Source organism: Paroedura picta, chromosome 10, assembly GCF_049243985.1.
Source record: "Paroedura picta isolate Pp20150507F chromosome 10, Ppicta_v3.0, whole genome shotgun sequence".
Classification (NCBI taxonomy): domain Eukaryota; kingdom Metazoa; phylum Chordata; class Lepidosauria; order Squamata; family Gekkonidae; genus Paroedura; species Paroedura picta.
The window spans coordinates 85,358,281-85,381,258 of NC_135378.1; the positions used below are offsets into that span (position 1 = coordinate 85,358,281).

At 50.3% G+C, this 22,978-nt stretch overlaps 1 protein-coding gene across 1 annotated transcript in view; it reads left to right on the top strand.

Moving 5' to 3' along the window:
* The first annotated feature begins 1,617 nt into the window (after window positions 1-1,617).
* Window positions 1,618-22,978, top strand: part of ATRN (attractin) — a 136,191-nt gene continuing 114,830 nt past the window's right edge. The window contains exon 1 of the mRNA XM_077301225.1: window positions 1,618-2,138. Coding sequence (XP_077157340.1) covers window positions 1,882-2,138 — 257 coding nt within the window. The 5' untranslated portion in view covers window positions 1,618-1,881. The remainder of the gene's footprint in view (window positions 2,139-22,978) is intronic.

Sequence of the window (22,978 nt, forward strand, 5' to 3'; positions counted from 1 at the left end):
ATGATAGTCTCATGACTTTTTTCAAGCTGCCTGTCTCTGCATGCTACCTGTCCTGTGAAAACCTGCAAGCCTGCACTTGACCGGAATTGAAAAATGTCTGGGAAGGCAAGGAGCAATGCATAACAAATCAGTTGTCGTTCATCAATTCCTTTTTATTGAGAGCTGGCATGGTGTAGAGGTTAGTGTGTCAGATTAGGATCTGGGATAAAGGTAAAGGTATCCCCTGTGCAAGCACTAGGTCATGTCTGACCCTTGGGGTGATGCCTTCTAGCGTTTTCATGGCAGACTCAATACGGGGTGGTTTTGCCATTCCCTTCCCCAGTCATTACCATTTTACCCCCCATCAAGCTGGGTACTCATTTTACTGACCTCCGAAGGACGGAAGGCTGAGTCAACCTTGAGCCGGCTGCTGGGATTGAACTCCCAGCCTCATGGGCAGAGCTTCAGACTGCATTACCACTCTGCCTTACCACTCTGCACCACAAGAGGCTCTAGGATCTGGGATGTTGTTGTTGTTAGGTGCAAAGTCGTGTCCGACCCATCGCGCCCCCATGGACAATGATCCTCCAGGCCTTCCTGTCCTCTACCATTCCCCGGAGTCCATTTAGGTTTGCACCGACTGCTTCATTGACTCCATCCAGCCACCTCATTCTCTGTCGTCCCCTTCTTCTTTTGCCCTCAATCGCTCCCAGCATTAGGCTCTTCTCCAGGGAGTCCTTCCTTCTCATGAGGTTGTCTTGATACTGAAACAGTTAACACCCCCCCCCAACCCAGGCAGGAGAGGCGGGATCTCATGCACCAGTTTGGACCTCCACTAGGGAAAGAAGCAAGGTGGAAAAGAAAAGCCTCCTTGGCTTAGTCTAAGTATGTCTCATGGAGCCTGCATATTCATTCATTCATTCATTCATTCATTCATTCATTCATTCATATTTCAATGTTTATACCGCTGTTCTCCCAGTGGGCTCGTGGTGATTTACATTGGGGTAGTTAAACTGTGGCCCTCCAGATGTCCATGGACCACAATTTCCAGAAGCCCCTGCCAGCGAATGCTGGCAGGGGCTCCTGGGAATTGTAGTCCATGGACATCTGGAGAGCCGCAGTTTGACTCCCCCTGGTTTACAACAATAAAATACAATCAAAGCCCACACAATCCTCCCTTATAGCAACAAAGGCGGCAGGCCAGAGAAGTGCATTGCTTTTGACCAGGGGTAGTCAAACTGCGGCCCTCCAGATGTCCATGGACTACAATTCCCATGGGCCCCTGGGAATTCCCATGGGCCCGTACAATTCCCATGGGCCCCTAGCAACAAAGGCGGCAGGCCAGAGAAGTTTCCCCCTCCTTCTCCAGGCAGTTGGCAACCCTACCAGTCCGCCTCCTTTTAAGAGTTGGACCTGCACCGGTTGGACTCCTGCCTGGCAGCGGGGGCGGGGACAGGGCCTCCCGGGGCGTGACGCTGCCACTCGGTCACCCAGGCCACGCCCTCCTCCCCGCCCCCTCCGGCGGTCGCCCTGGATACCAGCCCGCTCTTCCCCGCCCCCTCTGGTCCTCCGGGTGCAGGCGCGTCGGCTGCTTCCGTGCCGCTCTGGCCGCCTGCTCCTCCGGTCTCTATGGGCGCCTCCGGGGCCCTGGGGCGGGCGGCGACGTCATCAGCGGGGGACGCGGCTGGGCGGCGCGACGGCCTTTTCTCGTCTTGGTGAGGGGAGCGGGGGAAAGAAGGCAGGCGGCGAGGCGAAGCGACGCTGGGAGGGGGGGATGAGCCTCCGCGGCCACCGTCGCTCCCGGGAGGCCGCGCCAGCGCCGGAGACCTCGCCGGCCACCGTCCCTCCGCCAGCCGCGGCGGTCTGAGCGCCCAGCCCTGCGAGCCGGGTCGGCGCCGAGCCATGGAGCGCGCCCGGGGGACGGGGACGGGGACGGGGAAGGCGGCCGCCACCACCACCGCCGCCGCCGCCCCCGCCTGGCCGCTCCTGCTGGGCGCCCTGGCCCTCCTGCTGGCCCCGGCAGAGGCCGCCGCGGCGGAGGCCAAGGACTGCGCGAAGCCCTGCGCCAACGGGGGGCGCTGCCAGCCCAGCTCCGGCCAGTGCGAGTGCCAGCCCGGATGGGTGGGCGACCAGTGCCAGCACTGCGGGGGGCGCTTCCGGTGAGCGGGGAGGGGGGGGAGGAGGGGGGTGGGGGCAGGGCCCCTCCTGGGGCGGGGAGGAGGGGGCTTGCGAGGAGAGGGAGCGGCCCTCCAGTGGGGAGTAGATGGGAGGGGGTCCCTCCTGGGGGGAGGAAGAGGGAAGGGTGGGGGCCCTCCTGGGGGAGATGGGGTGGGAGCTCCCCGGTGGGCGGGGGTTAGGAGGCGGGGACAGTTTGGGGGCTCTCCTGGGGAGTGGGGTGAGAAGGAGGGGGCCGTCCTGGGTGGCAGAGGGAAGACCTCTGGGATACAGATGGGGCTGCCACCTTCCCGGTGGGCTGTGGCATCTCCTGGTGTCATAGCTGGTGTCCAGGGGACAGAGATCACCCTTCCTGGAGGGAACGGGCGCTTTGGAGGTGGAGCTCCACTGTGGTATAAGCCCCTCCTTGCACAATTAGCCGCTGCTTCCAACCAGAGAAGCTGGCCGTGTTAATAGGAAATGTAAGGTTCATTCATAACAAATGGAACTCTAGAAGATCAATCAAACTCTCTTGGACTGCAGGCTTAATGATATCGATATCACTTAGGTCCTCGCTCTCCACAAACCGTGCCTTTCCCAGGCTCCACCCACCCCTCCAATCTCCTAGGACAGCTCCTCAGATGGGGTTGCCAGTCTCCAGGCTAGGCCGGAAGATCTCCTGGCAGGACAGCCAGTCGCCAGACCACCATGGTCAGTTCCCCTGAAGAAAGTGTTTGTTCTGGAGTGTGGGCTCTGCGGCATTGTATTGTGCTAAGGGCCCTGTCTGGGTCCCACCCTGAAAGTCTCCAGGCATGTCTTGGCTCGAATCGCCAACTCCCGGCTTATGGCTTGATTTTGCCTGGAATTGCAGCTGATCCTGGTGCTGCTGATGACTTGTCATTGCAACTGATCTCCAGACTAACAAGTTCACTCCCCCTGGAGAAAATGGCTGCTTTGGAGGTGGACTCTCACTGGGCCCAGTTGACGTCCCCTTCCCAAGCCCTGCCTCCCCTGGCTCCTACCCCCAAATCTTCAGGATTTTCCCAACCTGGAGTTGGCAGCCCTGTTTAAAACTGTCTCTTACGTTAATCATACTCAGATGCAAGGCTATCACTTTGCTTTTCAGTTCCCAGTCCCGGCGTAAACCTTGGCAAGTTCTTTTGTCTATTCGTTTATCATGGTTAGCTGTTTTGTCTGATTGACAGTCGCTCTTCAGGGACAAGGGGGTGGTCTTCCAATTGCCTGTGCTTGGCCCTTCCAGGTAGATATGCCAGGGACAAACCTGGGTTTGTCTGCATGCCATGTTCTGTCATGGGCCCTTTCTATTCATTGTTGTATTTAAGGACATATGAAGTTGCTTTTTTACGGCATCAGTCCATTGAGCCATTTTGTTCCGTACTGGGTTTGAGGTGTAGAGCAGGGGTAGTCAACCTGTGGTCCTCCAGATGTTCATGAACTACAATTCCCATGACCCTCTGCCAGCGTTTGCTGGCAGGGGCTCATGGGAATTGTAGTTCATGAACATCTGGAGGACCACAGGTTGACTACCCCTGGTGTAGAGCTCTTTGGCATCACCTGTCGCCTGATCGGTTTTGCGTGGGATGATGCTGGGGATTGAACTTGGGACCGTGCTGAACCAAGAGCTGCACCAGTAGTCAAGGCCTCACCCCACAGATGGTAACAACGAATAACATGACTGTGGAATGTTTGCCGTTCATGTCATAGGTTCTTGACATAGGTTCTTGAAAGCCCCCTGCTCTGTTTTGGAAGCTAGTTTTGACTGAAAAGGAGGCCAATGCTTATAATGTTTGGTTGAGCTACCTGAAGCACAACATCTGGATAATGGTAGGCTTCATCTAAGAATGGCTTATTAGTAGCTGCCTAAACATCAGGTCTGAATACCACCTGTAATTTTTTTACCGCACAACTAGGTCTTAATGTCTTGAAAATTATATCTAGCGTAGGTGCTGTTGAGGGTGGGGAGAAGAGAGCAGCAAAGATGAAGTTCCTGTTTATTTCTTTGGTCAGGTTGAAGGTTAATCTCAGCTCTTGCAAGAGCTAAAGTCCACGCACACTGTCCCAGTAAATATTTGCTTGGTTTCCCTGTACGCTTTCAGTCATTAATTTTGTTAGAAATACACTACTACTCAATCAGGAAAACCATTTGCTAAAGTCTTGGCCAATTGTATAATGTAGAATTATTATTTTTTTAAAAAGCAAGAAGATAGACCTACAGAAAAGAAAACAATGCAAATCAATAATGCAAAGACCGTACATCGCAATTTTAAGATTGTTATACACGATACAGCACAAAAGAGTAGGTTAGCAAACTGAAACGTTTTCCTTGAGTCCTCCTCAGCTGACTCTTAACTTAATTTTCCCCATCAACCCCTTAGCCAAACCTTAACAATAATTAAGTTAACAAAAGATTTGACACTGTGGATTCCTTTCCCCTTCCACAAATTCACCAGGTGGCAGAACAGAAGCTCTGATCTCCACGTGACCCGGAGTTCATTCCATCTGCAATCTGGCACAACTATATTGATCCATCCTGTGGAGTTATTGTAAGGATTTGGAGGGGAGGGGGATGTGTCTGGAGTGGTCTGAAATGCTGCATCAAAGCTAAATTATGAATGGGTGAAAGTCAGTGCCGACAGGGTGTGAGCAGAGAGCTAAAAAACTAGGGACTGTCAGCTCTCCCCGCTACCTGCTTTGTGCTGCTAGTCTTGTGCAGAGGTGGCCAAACTGTGGTTCTCCAGATGTCGGTGGGCTACAGCTACTGTGAACCCCTGACATCATTATGCTGGCAAGGGCTCATGGTAACTAGTCCATGGAAATCTGGAAAGCCACAGTTTGGCCGCTCCTGGTCTTGTGGCTTGTGGATTTCCAGGCACTGTGCCATGAATACGGCAGAGGAGAGATTACTGTGGAAAAGTGTCCTTAGGCTTTCTGTCCTGTGGCTGGCTTTTGAGGCACGGCCTGGCCAGGATGGGTATGAGAAAATCTGACAGTGAATCTTGAGCCAGAATCATGCCTGTAGTCCAGGAGGCTTGCTGCCAGGGAGCTGCGTGGGGCTGATAGAGGTGGTGGATGCAGAGTTCCCTGGGGAGAGTCATGCACAGGCTGGCATAAGGTTCCTTAGGAAACAGGACAAGCTGTCTGGAAGACAGGAGGGCATAGGGATGCCAGGTGCCAGGCCTGAAAAAGTGGAAGCAGAGAAAGCGTGCACAAAACAGATATTTGGGCTTAAGAGTTTCTGCAGTGAAGGCAGATAGGCAGTTTCATGGGGCGTCGTCGTGTGAAAGAGCCAGGCAGCTTGACAGTGAGAAGGTGCGCCTGTTCCTGCAGAGCACATCTGGGGCGGAGCGTTTTACTGGCTCGTTAGAAGCGGGATCCCCGTTGAATGGGTTGATGGAAAGCCTGTGGGGTGGCCGGCAGGGAAGGATGGAGCGCTGTGCGTTGCCCTGGTTACAGCCGCCTAGTTAATTAAGCCCACACAAATTGCTAATCCATAAACATTTTTAGTAGCCTGACTACCCACGGGCACCTGTTACTGATTTGTGGCATACTGGTGCCCCGAAAGAACTGACTGCTTTCTTTATCGCAGAGTTTCTCTGCCCAGTGGTGGTTTTGACTTTCCAGAGGTGAGCAGCGGGACGGTGAATTCCTGCTGCTCTCCTTTGATTCAGGCTTGGAGGGCTAGCCTGCTGGAGCTCATCTGGCCAAGAAGGGCTGGAATTAGTTCCTGGTGGGTAGCTGTAATGGTCTGTAGCACCTTAGAGCAGGGGTAGTCAACCTGTGGTCCTCCAGATGTTCATGGACTACAATTCCCACGAGCCCCTGCCAGCAAACGCTGGAGGACCACAGGTTGACTACCCCTGCCTTAGAGACCTTAGAGGTTCCCAGGATCTAAGCTTACTTCTAGGTGCATGGCCTCTTTTGGGTTGCTGAACAAGAGCAGGCTTCAAGTCCGATAGCATGCTTTAGGATGCTTTGGGCTGATCCTGCGTTGAGCAGGGGGTTGGACTAGAGGGCCTGTATGGGCCCTTCTAACGCTGCGATTCTGTGATTCTGTTGCCGGAGCCGCCGAATGATGGTTTGTCTAAGGCAGGCTTTCTCAGCCAGGGTTTGATGAGACCCTGGGGCTTCTTGACGGACCTGGAAGCCAACCATATTCTACACAATTGCACCACCTCTGGGGTTTCTCAAAGCCGGAAGAGCGATTCAGGGATTTCTCAACCATAAAAAAGTGGAGAAGGGATTGTCTAAGGCAGGGGTAGTCAAACTGCGGCCCTCCAGATGTCCATGGACGACAATCCCCATGAGCCCCTGCCAGCGACTGGCAGGGACTCATGGGGATTGTCGTCCATGGACATCTGGAGGGCCGCAGTTTGACTACTCCTGGTCTAAGGCTACAGTGAGGACAAGGTTTCCAAAGCAGCTCCGTGGAAGAATGTACTTCGCTGTTCAACATTGGAGGAAGGGAAATAATAATTTCTTAAGAGGCCGAGGAACGCCTCTCTTGAAAGACCTCCAAGGAGAGGCCGGCCATCCTCTCTCCAGCGTGCTTTAAGTTAAGGGATAATGTGCCCCGGGGCCCAGACGAACCCGATGATTGATTGGGCTGCCTTCATGAATAATGGACAGTCTCTGCGATAATTCAGTCTAGGAGAAAAGAGAAGAGTCTGGAGTTGGGTCCAGAGACGTAATTCTTCGCCCTAGAGCAAGGAGGCAGCTCGCTGGCCAGACTTCTGTGAAAGGGGCTGGATAGATGACAGACCGCTTATGATGTCTTTTTTGGGTGAGGGTAGGAGAAGAAGAAGAGTTGGTTCTTAGATGCCGCTTTTCCCTACCCGAAGGAGTCTCAAAGCGGCTTACAGTCGCCTTCCCATTCCTCTCCCCACAACAGACACCCTGTGGGGTGGGTGAGGCTGAGAGAGCTCTGATATCACTGCTCGGTCAGAACAGCTTTATCAGTGCTGTGACTAGCCCAAGGTCACCCAGCTGGTTGCATGTGGGGGAGCGCAGAATCGAACCTGGCATGCCAGATTAGAAGTCCACACTCCTAACCACTACACCAAAGAGATGCAGGACAGTGCGCTGGATGGTTGTGGCGTTCCCCGCGTGGTTCAGATGCAAAGTGAGAAGGCATCTGAGATGGGTTTAAAGGCCTAAGCATTAGAGAAACCGTGTTGGGTTCAGTCCAGCGCTCTGTGTCACACACTGGTCGAAACTCAGGGGCCATCAGGAGGCCCATCGGTGGTGCCAGAAGCTCCCTCACTGTTGCCCCCTCCAAGCCCCAAGTACACAGAGCATCACTGCTGCAGAATATATGTGAATACAATATAGCAGGGGTAGTCAATCTGTGGTCCTCCAGATGTTCATGGACTGCAATTCCCATGAGCTCCTGGCCACTGTGTGAGACGGGATGCTGGACTGGAGGGACCCCTGGTCTGATCCAGCAGGGCTGTTCTTATCTGTGGAAGGACATGGCCTCTGTATCCTGTTGTTACTGTTTAGAACTAAGAACCTCTTCTTCTTCTTCTTCTTCTTCTTCTTCTTCTTCTTCTTCTTCTTCTTCTTCTTCTTCTTCTTCTTCTGCTTCTTCTTCTGCTTCTGCTTCTACTTCTACTTCTACTTCTTCTGCTTCTCCTCCTCCTCCTCCTCGTGCTCCTGCTCCTTGCTCCTTGCTCCTTGCTCCTTGCTCACTCTTTCTTCTTCTTTCTTCTTCTTGCCTATAAAATGCCGTCGCAATACATTTGCTTGCCCAGAGATCGCCGTGAGATTAATTACACTATAAGTGAAGGTCATATCAGAAAGAGAGGATTCAGTTGACCCACGGGGGCTGTGCTCTTTTCCTTCCAGGCTGGCGTAAAGGGCATGGCAAGATGTCTACGGTGGCAGGCGGGTGGGTTGGAGGGTAAAAAACTAAGGCATTTCCTGCTGTGCTGACAGGTTTATGTTGGACTTCGTTGGTTGGTTTATTAGGAGAGGTCTGGCTGCTAATGGGTAATGCCTAGGGGTAGTCAAACTGCGGCCCTCCAGATGTCCATGGACTACAATTCCCAGGAGCCCCCTGCCAGCGAATGCTGGCAGGGGGCTCCTGGGAATTGTAGTCCATGGCCATCTGGAGGGCCGCAGTTTGACTACCCCTGGTAAGGAGGTGTTTGTTGCCCAGTTCAGTTTGATCCTGGAAGGCCTTGTCCCAAGAACCTGGTTTCTGCCCATGCAGAAGTGTGGATCTTTGTCTGAAAAGACCCTTTTCTCTACTGGTGTAGCCTTCCAGACCCTGGGTAACCATCTGTTCCCACTATCTCTGCAAAAGGGTTGGCACTCCAGGGCTCTTTGCCACATTGCTGCTTAAAGGCTCCTCCTCGGAGTCTTTCTCCTAGCTTGCGCTGGGACCCGTGCCCTTCCAGACTATGGGGATGGACCCAGTTTGCAGCAGGGCTAGGCAAGTCACTGCTCCCGAAAGCTCCTCCCCTGGGGCTACGGGACTCTTGCTCTTTTCTCCTGCAATGGCCGCTCATTTTGAGACTGTGGTGGGTGAACATCTAGATTCGAGTCCAGTAGCCCCTCAGAGACCAAATTGTATTCGCATTTCTCGGGCACAGGTTATAACGTTTAAAAGTTCAAAAACACAAAAGTCCAAAGGCTAATAATTGAAATGACATAATATGCTCTATCCAGCGCTAGACCTAATGTGTTTCGGCCCCAAAATGGGTCTTCTTCAGAGGTCTAATCCTGAGCACGCATGTCCAGCAGCAGAGAATGCAGGGAGCACTCAGTCCTCTTCCCTTATCAGCTGACTACCTCATTTGCTTTCATGCATGGACAGAAGGTACCGACACACGCCAGAGCTTTTTTACAGCCCTGGACGAAGAATTAAAAAAAAATCTCACTGCTTGCTAGATGCTGGACTAGATGGACCCCTGGTCTGACCCAGCAGGGCTCTTCTGATCTGTGGAAGGACCTGGCCTCTGTTTCCTGTTGTTACTGTTTAGAAGAACTGGTTGGCCCCTGTGCGGGACTAGATGGGATGCGGGACTAGAATAACCCCTGGTCTGATCCAGCAGCACTCTTTTGATGTTCTTAAGTGGGGCCCAGATGTCTCCTAGAATTGCAGCTGTTTTCCAGATCACAGAGATCAGTTCCCCTGGAGGAAACGTCTCCTATGCTTGGCATTATACCCCGCTGAGGTCTGTCCCCAGGCTCCATGCCTCAGAACTCCAAGCTTGCAGTTGGCAACCCTAGTTCTTGGCCTTTGGGGCTTCTTCCTTGCATTCAACTATCTGTGTTCAAGTTGGAGCTTGCTTAGAATGGTTTGCAGGCAGGTGGGGAAGCTTCTCATGGGTTTTCAGTCGTCTCCCTTTTGCTCTCTCCCTTTGGGCTGCCACCTCCTGACGGTACGTTCTGCCCCTTTCGTTTTATGCCTCGGAGGTGACTGGCCAAGGTGGGAACGGTGGCTGCCTTCATCCATCGCCGGTGAGGGACATCTACATATTTATGACGCTGTTTGTCCTTGTGCTTGGGAAATGACTCATCTCCACCTGTCTTTCTCCTTATGTACCTGCTAGCCAGCCAAAAAAAAAAAAAGGCTCTTTGGAGTTTCCTGAGCCCTTTCGGCAGGCAGACGTGACGATCGCAAACTTTGACCTGGAATTCTGACGCGCGGGGCATTTTGCCGCGCTTCCAAAAACAGGTTTTAATGGCCGGCGTCTTTCTCGTGCATGACTAATGCAGCTGAGTAACTAAAGTACCCACTCAGGATGGTTCCAGCTATGCAATTTTCTTTCTTCTTTTTTTTTTTAATGACACATTTCTGCCACCAGAAGTTACTTGCCTATTGAGACGGGTCGGCTATTGTGCATTTGGGTTTTTCCCCTCCTCTTGCGGCTGCAGCGCTAAGAGTTAGCAGGGGGGTGGCTCATGCATTTGATTATTTTTTTGCCTCCTTTCCGTGAATCTAAAAGGCTGTGGAGTTGGAGGCAGATCAGACTGGAGGCATTGACCCTCTGAAATCCCGCAGGCGTGAAGGAAAGCCGCTTGTCTCCAGATGCGTGTGAGAAGTGCATATGGGGAGAGCAGTGGCAAATCACGGTAGTACGAAGAGTGTATTCCTGAGGAAGCAGCCGTCCCCCTCTCCCTTTCCCAGAATCATAGAGTTGGAAGGGGTCACACAGGCCATCTAGTCCAACCCCCTGCTCAACGCAGGATCAGCCCAAAGCATCCTAAAGCATCCAAGAAAAGTGTGTATCCAACCTTTGCTTGAAGACTTCCAGTGAGGGGGAGCTCACCACCTCCTTAGGCAGCCTATTCCACCGCTGAACTACTCTGACTGTGAAATTTTTTTTCCTGATATCTAGCCTATATTGTTGTACTTGAAGTTTAAACCCATTACTGCGTGTCCTCTCCTCTGCAGCCAACGGGAACAGCATCCTGCCCTCCTCCAAGTGACAACCTTTCAAATACTTAAAGAGGGCTATCATGTCCCCTCTCATCCTCCTTTTCTCCAGGCTGAACATTCCCAAGTCCCTCAACCTATCTTCATAGGGCTTGGTCCCTTGGCCCCAGATCATCTTCGTCGCTCTCCTCTGTACCCTTTTCAATTTTAACTACGTCCTTCTTGAAGTGAGGCCTCCAGAACTGCACACAGTACTCCAGGTGTGGTCTGACCAGTGCCGTATACAATGGGACTATGACATCTTGTGATTTTGATGTGATGCCCCTGTTGATACAGCCCAAAATGGCATTCACCTTTTTTACCGCTGCATCACACTGCCTGCTCATGTTTAGTTTACAATCCACAAGTACCCCAAGGTCTCGTTCACACGCAGTGTTACTTAGAAACGTATCCCCCATCCAATAGGCAAGCTTTTCATTTTTCTGACCCAGATGCAGAACTTTACATTTATCTTTATTAAATTGCATCTTGTTCTCATTTGCCCATTTTTCCATTGTGTTCAGATCTCGTTGAACTCTGTCTCTATCTTCCAGAGTATTTGCCAGTCCTCCCAATTTGGTGTCATCTGCAAACTTGATGAGTAGTCCCTCCACCCCCTCATCTAGATCATTAATAAATATGTTAAAAAGTACCGGACCGAGCACCGAACCCTGAGGTACCCCGCTACTCACCTCTCTCCAGTCTGATGAAACACCATTGACAACAACTCTTTAAGTGCGATTCTCTAACCAATTCCCTATCCACCTAACTATCTGAAAATCCAAATTGCAGTCCTTCAACTTATCCATCAGAACATCACGGGGAACCTTGTCAAAAGCTTTACTAAAATCCAAGTAAACGACATCAACCGAATTTCCACGATCCAGCAAACCTCTCTCAGCCTCACCTCCCTCACAGGGTGTCTGTTGTGGGGAGAGGAAAGGGAAGGCGAATGGAAGCCGCTTTGAGACTCCTTCGGGTAGAGAAAAGCGGCATATAAGAACCAACTCTTCTTCTCCGTAAGTTGAGTTGGTATTCTTGAAGTCTCACCCTGGTGATTAAATCCAATTAAAATATTTAGGTTTGAGAGGAAGGTGTGTCATTTATTTTTTTAAAAAAATCTTTTTTTTTAATTTCCTTTTTCAAACATCCCCCCCCATTTTTTCAAGTGGTTTCATAATCTTCAGAAATGTTACATTTTCTGTTGCCCAGAGAAAATTTGCCAATGCCTTGGCAGTCCTTGTAAGGGCAGAATGGCATAATATAAATTTTGTGAATAATAATAAGTAGTAATGTCCACCAAAATTAAAAAAAAAACCAAAACTCTTGCATATAATAAAGTAGTAAAATGCCCCATCCAAGGCAAAAATCCATGGAATACCATTATTAGGATCAGTAATGGCGAGAAGCAGAATTTCTAGTCATAATGTTAAGACCTCATTTTGCTGGCGTTCTCTGTGAAATGTGGCATAGAGACAGATGGCGATGAAATACTTAAAAATTCTGCTCCTCCTTTTCATCAGCTGCCTGTGACTTGAAGTCTTGTGTTCCGGAGACAATTTTTAAAAAAGAAATCCTCTCTTTCTCTCCTGTCCCCCATCTTTTTTTTCCTTTGGTAAAAGAACAGACTGGAAGCCGTTCTCTTGAGACTATGATTCTATGAGACCCTCCTGAATCATTCTTGAGGCTTCCAGCAACCCCAGAAGTGGCGCAATTGTGCAGAATAGGGTTGGGAAGCAGAGCTGTGGACACGCCCACCTCAGGGCCCCTCCCCTTCCCACCCCCTCCATGCCCCTCATTGGCCATTTGGGGAAGGGGAGGGGCAGGTTGACATGACCATATATGGTCCTATCAACCGATAAATGTTAAATAAGTCCTAAAATATATTTAAAATCAATGAACTCCCACCCTTCCAGGGCCATCAAGAGACCCTGGTTGAGAGAGATGGTCTGCAGAATGAAGTGGCTTCTTTTGCATTTACTGCAGAGTAAATGTGTCCACGTGCTCTTCTTTGGCTCAGGATGATGTATTATGGGGTGGTGTGCTCTAAAATGGAGTTGCCAGGAAATGGGTTCGCCTGCCTCCGAATGGGTGACAGAGACAGCAGTTTCTCAGTATCGATGCAGCAAGCTGAAACGAATTCCCGAGCAGAGGCAAAACAAGTACCTCAGTGTAGATCAGGGGTAGTCAAACTGCGGCCCTCCAGACGCTGGCTGGGGCTCATGGGAATTGTAGTCCACGGACGTCTGGAGGGCCACAGTTTGACTACCCCTGGTGTAGATACCCCTGATGGTAGACCACAATATGAATTCCTGACTTGGTTGCCTGTTGTTTATTTTTCTCAATGTTATTGTGGATGCTTCTTCTTTAGGTCTGCAACCTTTTCGAAAGCAGGTCCCCCCAGTAACTGATTCATTCTTGAAAAAACTGTTTCTGAAGGTGTAGCCCTGACTATCGTTGTAGGATTAGCTAATAGATGATTCTCTGAGGCACAATATTAAAGGACTTTCTCATTTCCTTTGGTGTCTTCACCACTGATGAAACCTACTTGAAAGCGTTTGTTATCCGGGTGGCCTTTTGGGTGAAGACTTAAACGCATTCACGCTGAGAGAAATACACAACAGACACTGAGTGTACTTTGCTTTGCCGCTGCTGAGGAATTTGTTCCAGCTTCTTGCCTCCAAACGAAGCCAGGAGATCTCTCTGGATTAAGACGGATTTTCAGGCCACAGAATTCAATTCCCCAGGAGAAAATGTCTGCATTGAAGGGAGAGGAACTCTATAGCAGGAGTAGTCAACTTGTGGTCCTCCAGATGTCCATGGACTACAATTCCCATGAGCCCCTGCCAGCGTTTGCTGGCAGGGGCTCATGGGAATTGTAGTCCATGGACATCTGGAGGACCATAGGTTGACTACCCCTGCTCTATAGCATTGTCCCCAGCTACGATTCCTTCTCTCCCCAAACCCCACTTCTCTCAGACCCCACTCCCCAAAATCTCCAGGAATTTCTTCAGATGTGTTGATGAATTCCAATTTGGTACTTTCGCATTGTATGTTCTCTTTGAATAATTATCATTAGTTTGTAGCACAGTGACTTTCAGACCTGTAATAGTATGTCCAGGGTGATTACCTTGTCCATCCACTGGATGTTGTGGCTTCGTGTGCCTTATTTATTTATTACCTTTATATACCGCCCTCCCCTGAGGCCTGTTGGTTTTTCTAATCCAGCGACCGGCACATTTGTCCACTGTCGCCTGTAGAAGGGGTATTGTTGGTGTGTGATGTCTTGTATTCAATTAGGTAACATGCAGCTGGGTGAACACTGTGAAGCTGGTGTTATTAGATCCCATCGCCGTATTATCAGAGTGCGCATTGGGACAAGATAGCATCTAGGTATGTTGCAAGGCTTGGTTCCTGGGCTTGCGTCTCTTGTTGGGTGACTCATGCTTGTTGTTGAGAAGGTGTTTAAATTTGGGTGGCTGCCTGTCAACAAGGGAAGGCCTTCCACCCAACTCTTGTGACAGAGAAATCCTCCAGGAGAAGCTTTTGGGGAAGGGCTGTGGCTCAGTGGAAGAGCTTCTGATTGGCCTGCAGAAGGTCTCGGGTTCAATTCCAGGCATCTCCAAGTACAAAGCTCAGGCAGGAGGTGATTTTGAAAGACCTCTGCTTGAGATCCTGTTGCAGCCGCTGCCAGTTTGACTAGACAATACTGACTTGGATGGGCCTAATATCTCATGCACTGTAAGGCAGTTTTCCTGTGTTCTCATGTCATGTGTGTGGGTTAAGTTTTGTGCTGTTGTTGGCAGCCAGGATGATTTTGTTGCTGGCTCCTTTAGGTTTGTCTTGTGCTTTGGAAGACCCATCCTGACCTTTCAGGTCCGTGCGTTATGTTCAGTACTAAGTCACTTCTGACGTACGGTGATCCCGTGACTGAGCAACCTCTGAAATGTCCTGTCATGACAGCCTTGCTCAGGTCTTTCCGACGGTATAGAATAGTGGCCCCACATCCCTGCTGCCCCCCAGTCCTTCCCATGAGGCTGTGGGATATGCCCTTTAACTCTTACCATGGCTGAAGTGAATTCGAAGTGTGTGTGGCTACGGGTTGTCCATCTTTAGACCTCGCTTAATCTTACTCTTTTCCCTCTGCCTGCCTCCCCTTTGCAGGACCGAAGCTGAGACTGTAGACTCTTTGGGGCAGGGAGCCATTTGCTTACCAAGCACCATAGAGGCCAGGGATGGCCACTCTGTGGCTCTCCAGAAGTCCATGGACTACAGGTACCATGAGCCCCTGCTGGTGCTGGCAGGGGCTCATGGTACCTGTAGTCCATGGACTTCCGGAGATCCACAGTTTGGCCACCCCTGATATAGACAAATGCTATACAGCTAATTCCGGTGGGCAGCTGTGTTAATCTGAAGCAACAACCAAATTTGAGCCCAGTGGTAGCCCTTAAGACCGACCCAGTTTTATTCTGGGTACTAGGGGCCAAGCCTGTTGCATTCAGGAATACAACGGGTGCTAGATTGGGGGTGGGGGGTGGGGCTGGAAAAATTCTGCAGATGGCCTTCCCCTCACCTAGGACCTGAAAAGGCTGCAGGCTGGAAGCCCCCAGGAAGGTAATTCACCAGCAGGGGCAGCTCTCATGCAGCAAGGATCTGCAGCCTCAGAGGGAAGTGGAAGGAGGAGGGGGTGGTCAGGGGTGGGGGACAGAAGGTGATTGGCTGGCCGCTGGACAGACAGGCTAGCCAGTTGGAGGAGGAGGCACTCAGGGGCGGGACAGCCGCCCTGAGTGGGTGTTAAGTGCTGAGTGGCACTTTAGCCGTGAGACCAGCTCCTCCTCTAAGGCCTTACCAGAAATATATTATGTGGGACAGATGAGCTTGTTTTGTGAATGAATAGCTGAAGGAGTGTGGCTGCAAGTGAAAGCTCCTGCCCAAAATAAAGCTCGGCCAGTCTGCAAGATGCCAGTGGATTCCACCCTTGTCCCGCTAGCCAACAACTAACAACAAGGCGTCCTTGCAGAGGAGTGTGCGTTTTCTGGTCCGTTTTCTCTTGTGCGTGATATGGGTAAGCGGCAGAGCTCCTTCACAGTTGTGGGGAGCGATTGTGGTTATCGGTTTCATTATGGTCGCAGTACGGGAACAGCTCCTGAAGAGCAAACCCAGCTCTGCACACAGCCCCTTCCCTGCCTGCATCAGCTGTGGATGCTCCCTAGGCAGAGAAGCACTCATAAAGGGAACCATAATTGGTTTGTATTTTTCTTCCTGAGCATTGGTGTCCCGTAAACACACGACCCAGATATTCGTGTGGGCTGGCAAAGCTAGCAAAGATACTTATTAGGTGGTGACCCTTGGCCAGCCTTTAATCTGGTCTTTTAAAAAAAATTTGCCCGGGTACTTTCGCTGTCTTGTTCAGCCGAAACCTCTTGACCGGTTCCGGCTCTCCTGTGAGTTGTAAAGCACTCTGTGCGGTTGGTGCACGGAGCTGATAGCAGCATGCTTCTAATGTTTGGTCTTTTGACCCCAAACGGTGAACTAAAAAAGCCTGTCGTAAGGCCAAAGTGAGGGCAGTTTGAATTGCCTCCTCCGACATGGACCCTTGCTTATCAGCCACTAACTGCTTGAGGCAGGGCCTTCTGTCGTGCAGACAGAAATGGCCTTGAAGGAGCCAGAACGTAAAAGGTAATTTCCGAGGGTAGCCATATCGGTTTGTGCTAGAAGAGTCCCGATTTGAGTCCCTTAGCACCTTGGACACCAACAAGCGTTTTGGGGTATGTGCTTTCCAAAGCCTCATAACTGCAGTTAGTCTGTAAGGTATTATGGGACTCGAATCGAGCCGAATTTATAAGGGTAAATAAATCAGCGCTCTCCTGGCTGGCAAATTTCTGGTCTGGAAAGAATCTGGCATTTAACCTTCAGGGCAAAGGGCAGCCGAGGCCTTTGAAATGTTCTGATTCTCGGCTGACGTAACTGTAGAGCATTTAAACAATCATTTCAGTGGAAACCAAGGATTCTGGGGAGCGGCGTTTCTGAAAGTCGTGCAGGATACAAGCAGAACCTCTGTTTCTCTCCCCGTATGCAGGTATTAAAGCATGAGCTGAATCAAGGACGACCAGTGACGTTTTACTCGAGACATAAGCATTCATGTGCAAGCACACGTTGTCACATAGATACCTTTATATGTGAAGAAGCATTCTTGCGCATGAAAGCTTCTACAAATAACTGGGTGAGAAGTATTGCAGAGTTTGGATTAAAGCGGTTGGCAAGATGCACAAATAGCAGCAAATTAACATTAACATAATAACAGATAATAAAAAAGTTAACAGATGCAAGAACGGATTGATTTGGCATGTGTAGAACAAAATTTGAATCCAGTGGCACCTTGAAGACCAACAAAGATTATTCCCAGGTATCAGATTTTGTGTGTGTGTGTGTGTGTGTTTCTTCAGGTGCCACCGGACTCAAGCTTTGTTCTGTTGCTCTCGCACAACGCCACTCCCCTCCCGAATCTGCATTTTATTGCGGTTTCAAAGATTTACTGCATTTCTAAGCCCTTGTCTTAGAAAGCACCTGGCCCACGTCAGGCCTTGATTGTCCAAAAGCACCAGCTTTCTGTGTTCTTCTATAAGGATAGATTCAAATGGGTAGCCGTGTTGGTCTAAAGTAGCAATATAAAATCAGAGTCTAGTAGCACCTTTAAGACCAACAAAGATTTATTCAAGGCGTGAGCTTTCGAGTGCAAGCAAGCACTCGAAAGCTCACGCCTTGAATAAATCTTTGTTGGTCTTAAAGGTGCTACTGGACTCTGAGGGCCATTTCGCACAGCTTCAAAGTAGCACAATGGTTGCTATTTGGAAACGCTACTAATTTGCCATAACCCACGACGTCGTAGACAATCTGCAACAATCCTGAAACCAATCAGCAAAAAGCGCTTCGTTGTGGCGCTTTCAGGGGAATCCAGAAAAGTGGATTCACCCTCCGGATAGCGATACACTCCTGCAACCAATCTGCAACAGTAGCGCTAAAGACCTGTGCGTTACCATTGTTGCTGGTTCTTCAAAGTCCCTCCCCCTGGCTCTCTCCTCCAAACTTCCGGCGAAGCGATCGCCATTTTTTTTTCTCCGAGCGAGCGGGGATAAACGCACCAGCGAGCCTCTTTCTGTTTAGAGGCTTCCCTGGCTTCAGTCCTTCACCTTTAGTCACTAAGCACAAACCACAGAAAAGCCCGTTTGCTGAAATAAAGTCCCTTTATTTTTTACAAATAAATTCAGCCGAAAATCGGGCCCGTGAGAGGGGGGGGGGGATTTTTTTTTTATCACTCGAGGCAGCGTGCAAACGATCATACAATCAAACGACAGCTCACAGCTGGATGGGTCTCTCCGTAGCAACGAATCTACCTAGATTCGTTGCTATGGGTCGTTTTTTTTTTAAAAAACCTTTCTTAAAGGGAAAGGGGCTGTTTGGGAGCATGCTAACGGCTGCCCATTGGCTGCTTGACGGCCAGGGGCGGGACGAGCTTGGCAATAGCGCTTCCTTTCTAGCGATTTCTGCCGAGACCGGAAGCCTGTGGGAAACGCTAAAAAACGCAACTGATTCCACTACAAAGGCAGGTACGACGAATTCCACTATTTTAAATGGCGATTTTTCATTCCGCAAACAATTTGCAACAAAGATCCCTGTGCGAAAAGGCCCTGATTTTACTATGTTCTTCTGTTATGGATAGGATTTCAGAACTATGAGTTCTTGCTTTTCCATGGGTGACCCCGGGCCTGTTGGCCTCTCTCATCCTAAATAGCCTCAACGGGGATGGTTATAAGCAGGGGTAGTCAAACTGCGGCCCCCCAGATATCCATGGACTACAATTCCCAGGAGCCCCCTGCCAGCAAATGCTGGCAGGGGCTCCTGGGAATTGTAGTCCATGGACATCTGGAGGGCCGCAGTTTGACTACTCCTGGTTATAAGGATAAAATGGAAGGTGGGAGAAATAGCAATTTAACCTATCTGGGGTTCTGGATTTGGTAGAAAGGTGGGGTGTGATTCTTTATACCCTGCGTTGGGCACACACACATTGTCTCTTCCCGTGTGGTTCCCGACAGTTTTTCTTTTCACATTCGCCTCTTGTCTCTTATTGTGCGGCCGGTTGGGCACGAAATTAACTTTGCAGTCCCGTTTAAGAAGGCCAGCTGTCTTCCTTCGATGAAGCGGCCCTCCGTTACAACAGCAAGTTGATCTGCATTTCTTCATCCGTCCCCACATCAAGCTTCCTCATTGTGCTGCTGAGACGCTGGGTGTGGGAACCTCCCCTTGCAGACTGCGTCTTACGCATTTCCTGTTTCTTTTGCCCCTTGGATTTATTCCATGTCCTCGCTCAGAGATCCTGTCTTGTTCACTTTGATGCTATAACATTAGTTATAGCTGGAGCGTGAATTAGAATTTGGTTTTTCACACCTCCTGGAATGAAACTCCTTCCGTTTACCTGAGGGTCGGAACAGTGGACCCCTCAGGGCTGAATAGTGAGGTGGGGGTCTTGGGTAAGCACTACAGGTGTTGATTCTCTGCCCCTAAACGTTTCCCTCGTACTCTAATCAAGCTGATGACACCGTCCTTCCCTGGTACCTTTTCGTCCTGAGTTCCTTCTTTGCAGTTCCCTTTCAAAAGAAATTCCGTCTCAACCTCCGGAAGAAGTTCCTGACAGTCAGAGTGGTTCCTCAGTGGAACAGGCTTCCTCGGGAGGTGGTGGGTTCTCCATCTTTGGAAATTTTTAAACAGAGGCTGGAGAGCCATCTGACGGAGAGGCTGATTCTGTGAAGGCTCAAGGGGGTGGCACGTAACAGTGGATGAGTGAGAGGGTTGTGAGTGTCCTGCATAGTGCAGGGAGTGGGACTAGATGACCCAAGAGGTCCCTTCCAATTCTATGATTCTATGATTCCCACCTTCTGGCTCCAATTCCAACTTTTATCTGAGGAAGGAATTTTTTTAACTCTCGAAAGCTCAGACCCTCAAATATAAGTGTTCTTCAGTTTACAAGCAGAGAACCTGCCTATAAGTCACAGGGATGCAGAATCTCCCCCCACCCCATGCCAGGGATCACTAGCCAGTTGGAGGTGGTCCCTCGGGCACACTGGTCCCAGACCGCATATAGCCTTGAAGGGGATTACCAGGACCTTCAGCCTGATTCTCAGTTCAACTGGTAACCAGTGCAGTTGTTGGAGAACAGGCTGGGTGTGGGACCTCTGTGGTGTTGCTGTGAGGACCCTGGCTGCTTCATTCTGACCCAGCTGTAGTTTCCAGATCAGAGTTAAGGTTAGGCCTGCGTAGTTGCAGAAGTGCAGTCTAGAGGTGACCATCGCATGGATCACTGTGGTTAGGTGTTCTGGGGCCAAGTAGGGGACTAGTAGCTTGGCTTGGTGGAGGTGGTAAAATGCCAGCCAAGCTACCCTTGTGACCTGAGCCTCTACTGAGAGGGAAGCATCCAGGATCACACCCAGGTTCCTGGTGGAGTGAGCTGCTGATAGCTGCACACCGTCCAGGTTGGGCAAATGTGCTTCCTCACTTGGGCCCTTCCTGCCTACCCATAGGTCCTCCGTCTTTTGAAGGACTGAACTTCAGACGATGGAAACCTGGGGGGGTTATTCCTTGTGTTGGAAAATTTTCAGTTTCAGTCCATGCCAGGGGTGGTCAAACTGCGGCCCTCCAGATGTCCATGGACTACAATTCCCAGGAGCCCCTGCCAGCGTTTGCTGGCGTTGTTCAGAATTGAATGTGAAGTGTGTGTTGTTGGCTTTTTTGCTCCTGCGATGTTACAAGCAGCTGCGTAGATCTCTGTATTATGAAAGCAGTGAAACAATTTACGAGCAAACGTCCATGCATTAATATTTCTGAAATTGTCTGTCTCCCGTTGGATCTGTTACCATCGATACGCGACAAAAGGGAAATAAAACCCAGCTGCATGCCTTGTTGGTTTTATTTACTCTGCTCAGTATAATAATAGAATTTGGGGGTGGGGAGGGGTTAAAGATGTGACTGACTAGTTTTATTAGAACATCTATTAAACATACTTGAAGGATTAATAGTTCTGTTATTCAGGGTAGTTCCGAGTACAGTTTAGTTAACTGCTACTGGGAAACCATGAAATTGTCCTTTACTAAATGTTGTTGATTTTTGGGGGGTGGGGTGGGATAATAGACCTCCAACAGGAGCCCCCACTTCAGCGATTCAGTTTATCTGGATCGTAATCCTGCCTCTAATTAGTACACCCAGCTTGGACGTATCGTACTTTGTGCCCATTAGGAGAAGACAAGCAGACCTCCTAACCTTTAGCTTTCCTCTGGCATGAGAGATCAGGAGATTCAAACAAAGGCCAAAGAGACCCAGAAGCCTGGGGGGGGGCGCAGAGGGGGGGGCGCAGAGCTGTGGCTTAGTGGCAGAGCCTCTGCTTGGCAGGCAGAAGGTCCCAGGTTCAATCCCCAGCATCTCTAGTGAAAAGGACCAAGCAGGAGAGGATGGGAAATACTTCTGCCTGAGACCCTGGAGAGCCAGGGAGTGGGCTATGGCTCAGTGGGAGAACCTCTGCTTGGCATGCAGAAGGTCCCCAGTTCAATCCCTGGCATCTCCAGTTAAAAGGGCCAGGCAGGAGGGGATGGGAAAGACTTTGGCCTGAGACCCTTCACTTTTGATTGATTTTAGGGAGGTGCTGTCTAAAGCATATAGTTTTACCTGCAGACAGTTCTGGGCTCTGCCTCTTGGCATATGCAATGAAAGGATCTTGGGCCATAGTTGCTGGAGGAGACTTAAGACCTTGGCTTGCCTGGAAAGTGGGAGCCAGAACAGACAGAACTTGATGGCGCATTGTCTCAGAGATGGTGGTGGGGAGTCCCATAAGGTCACAGCTCCCTTATGGTGACCTCTTAGGGTTTTCAAGAGACATTCGGAGGGGGCTTATCTGCCTAAGCCTAGCAACCCTGAACTTCCTCCGTGGCCTCCTGTCCAAATAGTAACCAGAGCCAACCCTACTTAGCTTTTAAGATCTATCAAGATTGGGTTAGTCTGGCCCACTTAGTATGATGGTGGAAAGTACGGCCAAGTTATGGTGTCACCTTCTCACCTTTTTTTTCCCATTGAGAACCCCCTGAAACATTCTCCAGGCTTCCAGAAACCCCAGAAGTGGTTCAATCGCGCAGAATACGGTTGGGAAGCAGAGCTGTGGACACGTCTACCCAAGGCCCCTCCCCTTCCCACCCCCTCCAGGCCCATCATTGGCCATTTTGGGAGGTGATGTGGGTCGACATGACCATATCCCAGCCTTTTTCACCATTGAAAAGCCCCTGAAACATTCTTCAGACTTCAAGAAACCCCAGAAGTGGTTCTGTGTTGCAGAATATGGTTGGGAAGCAGAGCTGTGGACACACGCCCTCCCTGGTCCCTTCCTCTTCCCACCCACCCCAGGCCCATCATTGGCCAGTTTGGGAAGGGGGAGCACCCAATTAGATGTCTAGCACCCGAATTAGTGGCCTCCCATCCAGATACTAATCCCTGCCAATGCTGGTGAGATCAAGCTAGCCTGGGTCTTCCAGGTCTGACTTCGTAAGTAATGTCTTGTGCTGGATGGGCCATCTGATATTAAAAGAATAAATCAGTATTGTGTTTGCATATCCCTGCACCCCTGCTAGCTTGGGGCAGTTCTCTTTGTAAAGCAATACCCAGTAAGCAATAAAAGTGCAAATAGTTTGTAAAACCCGCCTCCTATGTGGGGGCTGACTTATCCGTGGGTATTTCGAGTAGCGTCTTGTGACAGTGCTGTCTGGCCTCAGGCACAGGCCTGGCGGAACAACTCCGGAATTGTCGGAGATCCCGGAAGTCCTTGAACTCTTAAAGCAGACCGTTCCGCCAGGCTGGGGCCAGGGCCGAAAAACCTTGGTGTTAGTCAAAGCCAGTTTTATCCCTTTAGGGCCGGGGACCCTGATCACACGTAGACTTCCTGGACTTAATGCTCTTTGGGGGTATGGGGAGGAGGGCGGCTGTTTGAGGCTTGCCTCGGAGTAAATAACTGGAATACCTCTCCGGTTCTCTGATCCTTGTGCCAAGGAGGGAGCTCAGGTAGTCCCCCCCCCTCAATCCCCCAATTCCGTCCTGCTTGACTCTTCACGTACAGCCCGAAGGGGACATCGTCTTATTTTTATCGAGCTGTGACGTCGGAAAGTTTGTTTGTGTGTTTAGATGCCGTCTTCTGAGAGCTTCCAAATATAAAGCATTGTTTCGGCTCTGCCGCTGTCGGGCAGAAGCATGCCCTGTATGAAACAACCTCCCCCCCCCCCCCCCATCTAGGCCTTTCTTTTTAACAACACACAGTGGCCTCTAGGTTTGCTGGAATGGGAAGTTCTTAAGCGGTGGGCCTTCCTGAGAGGC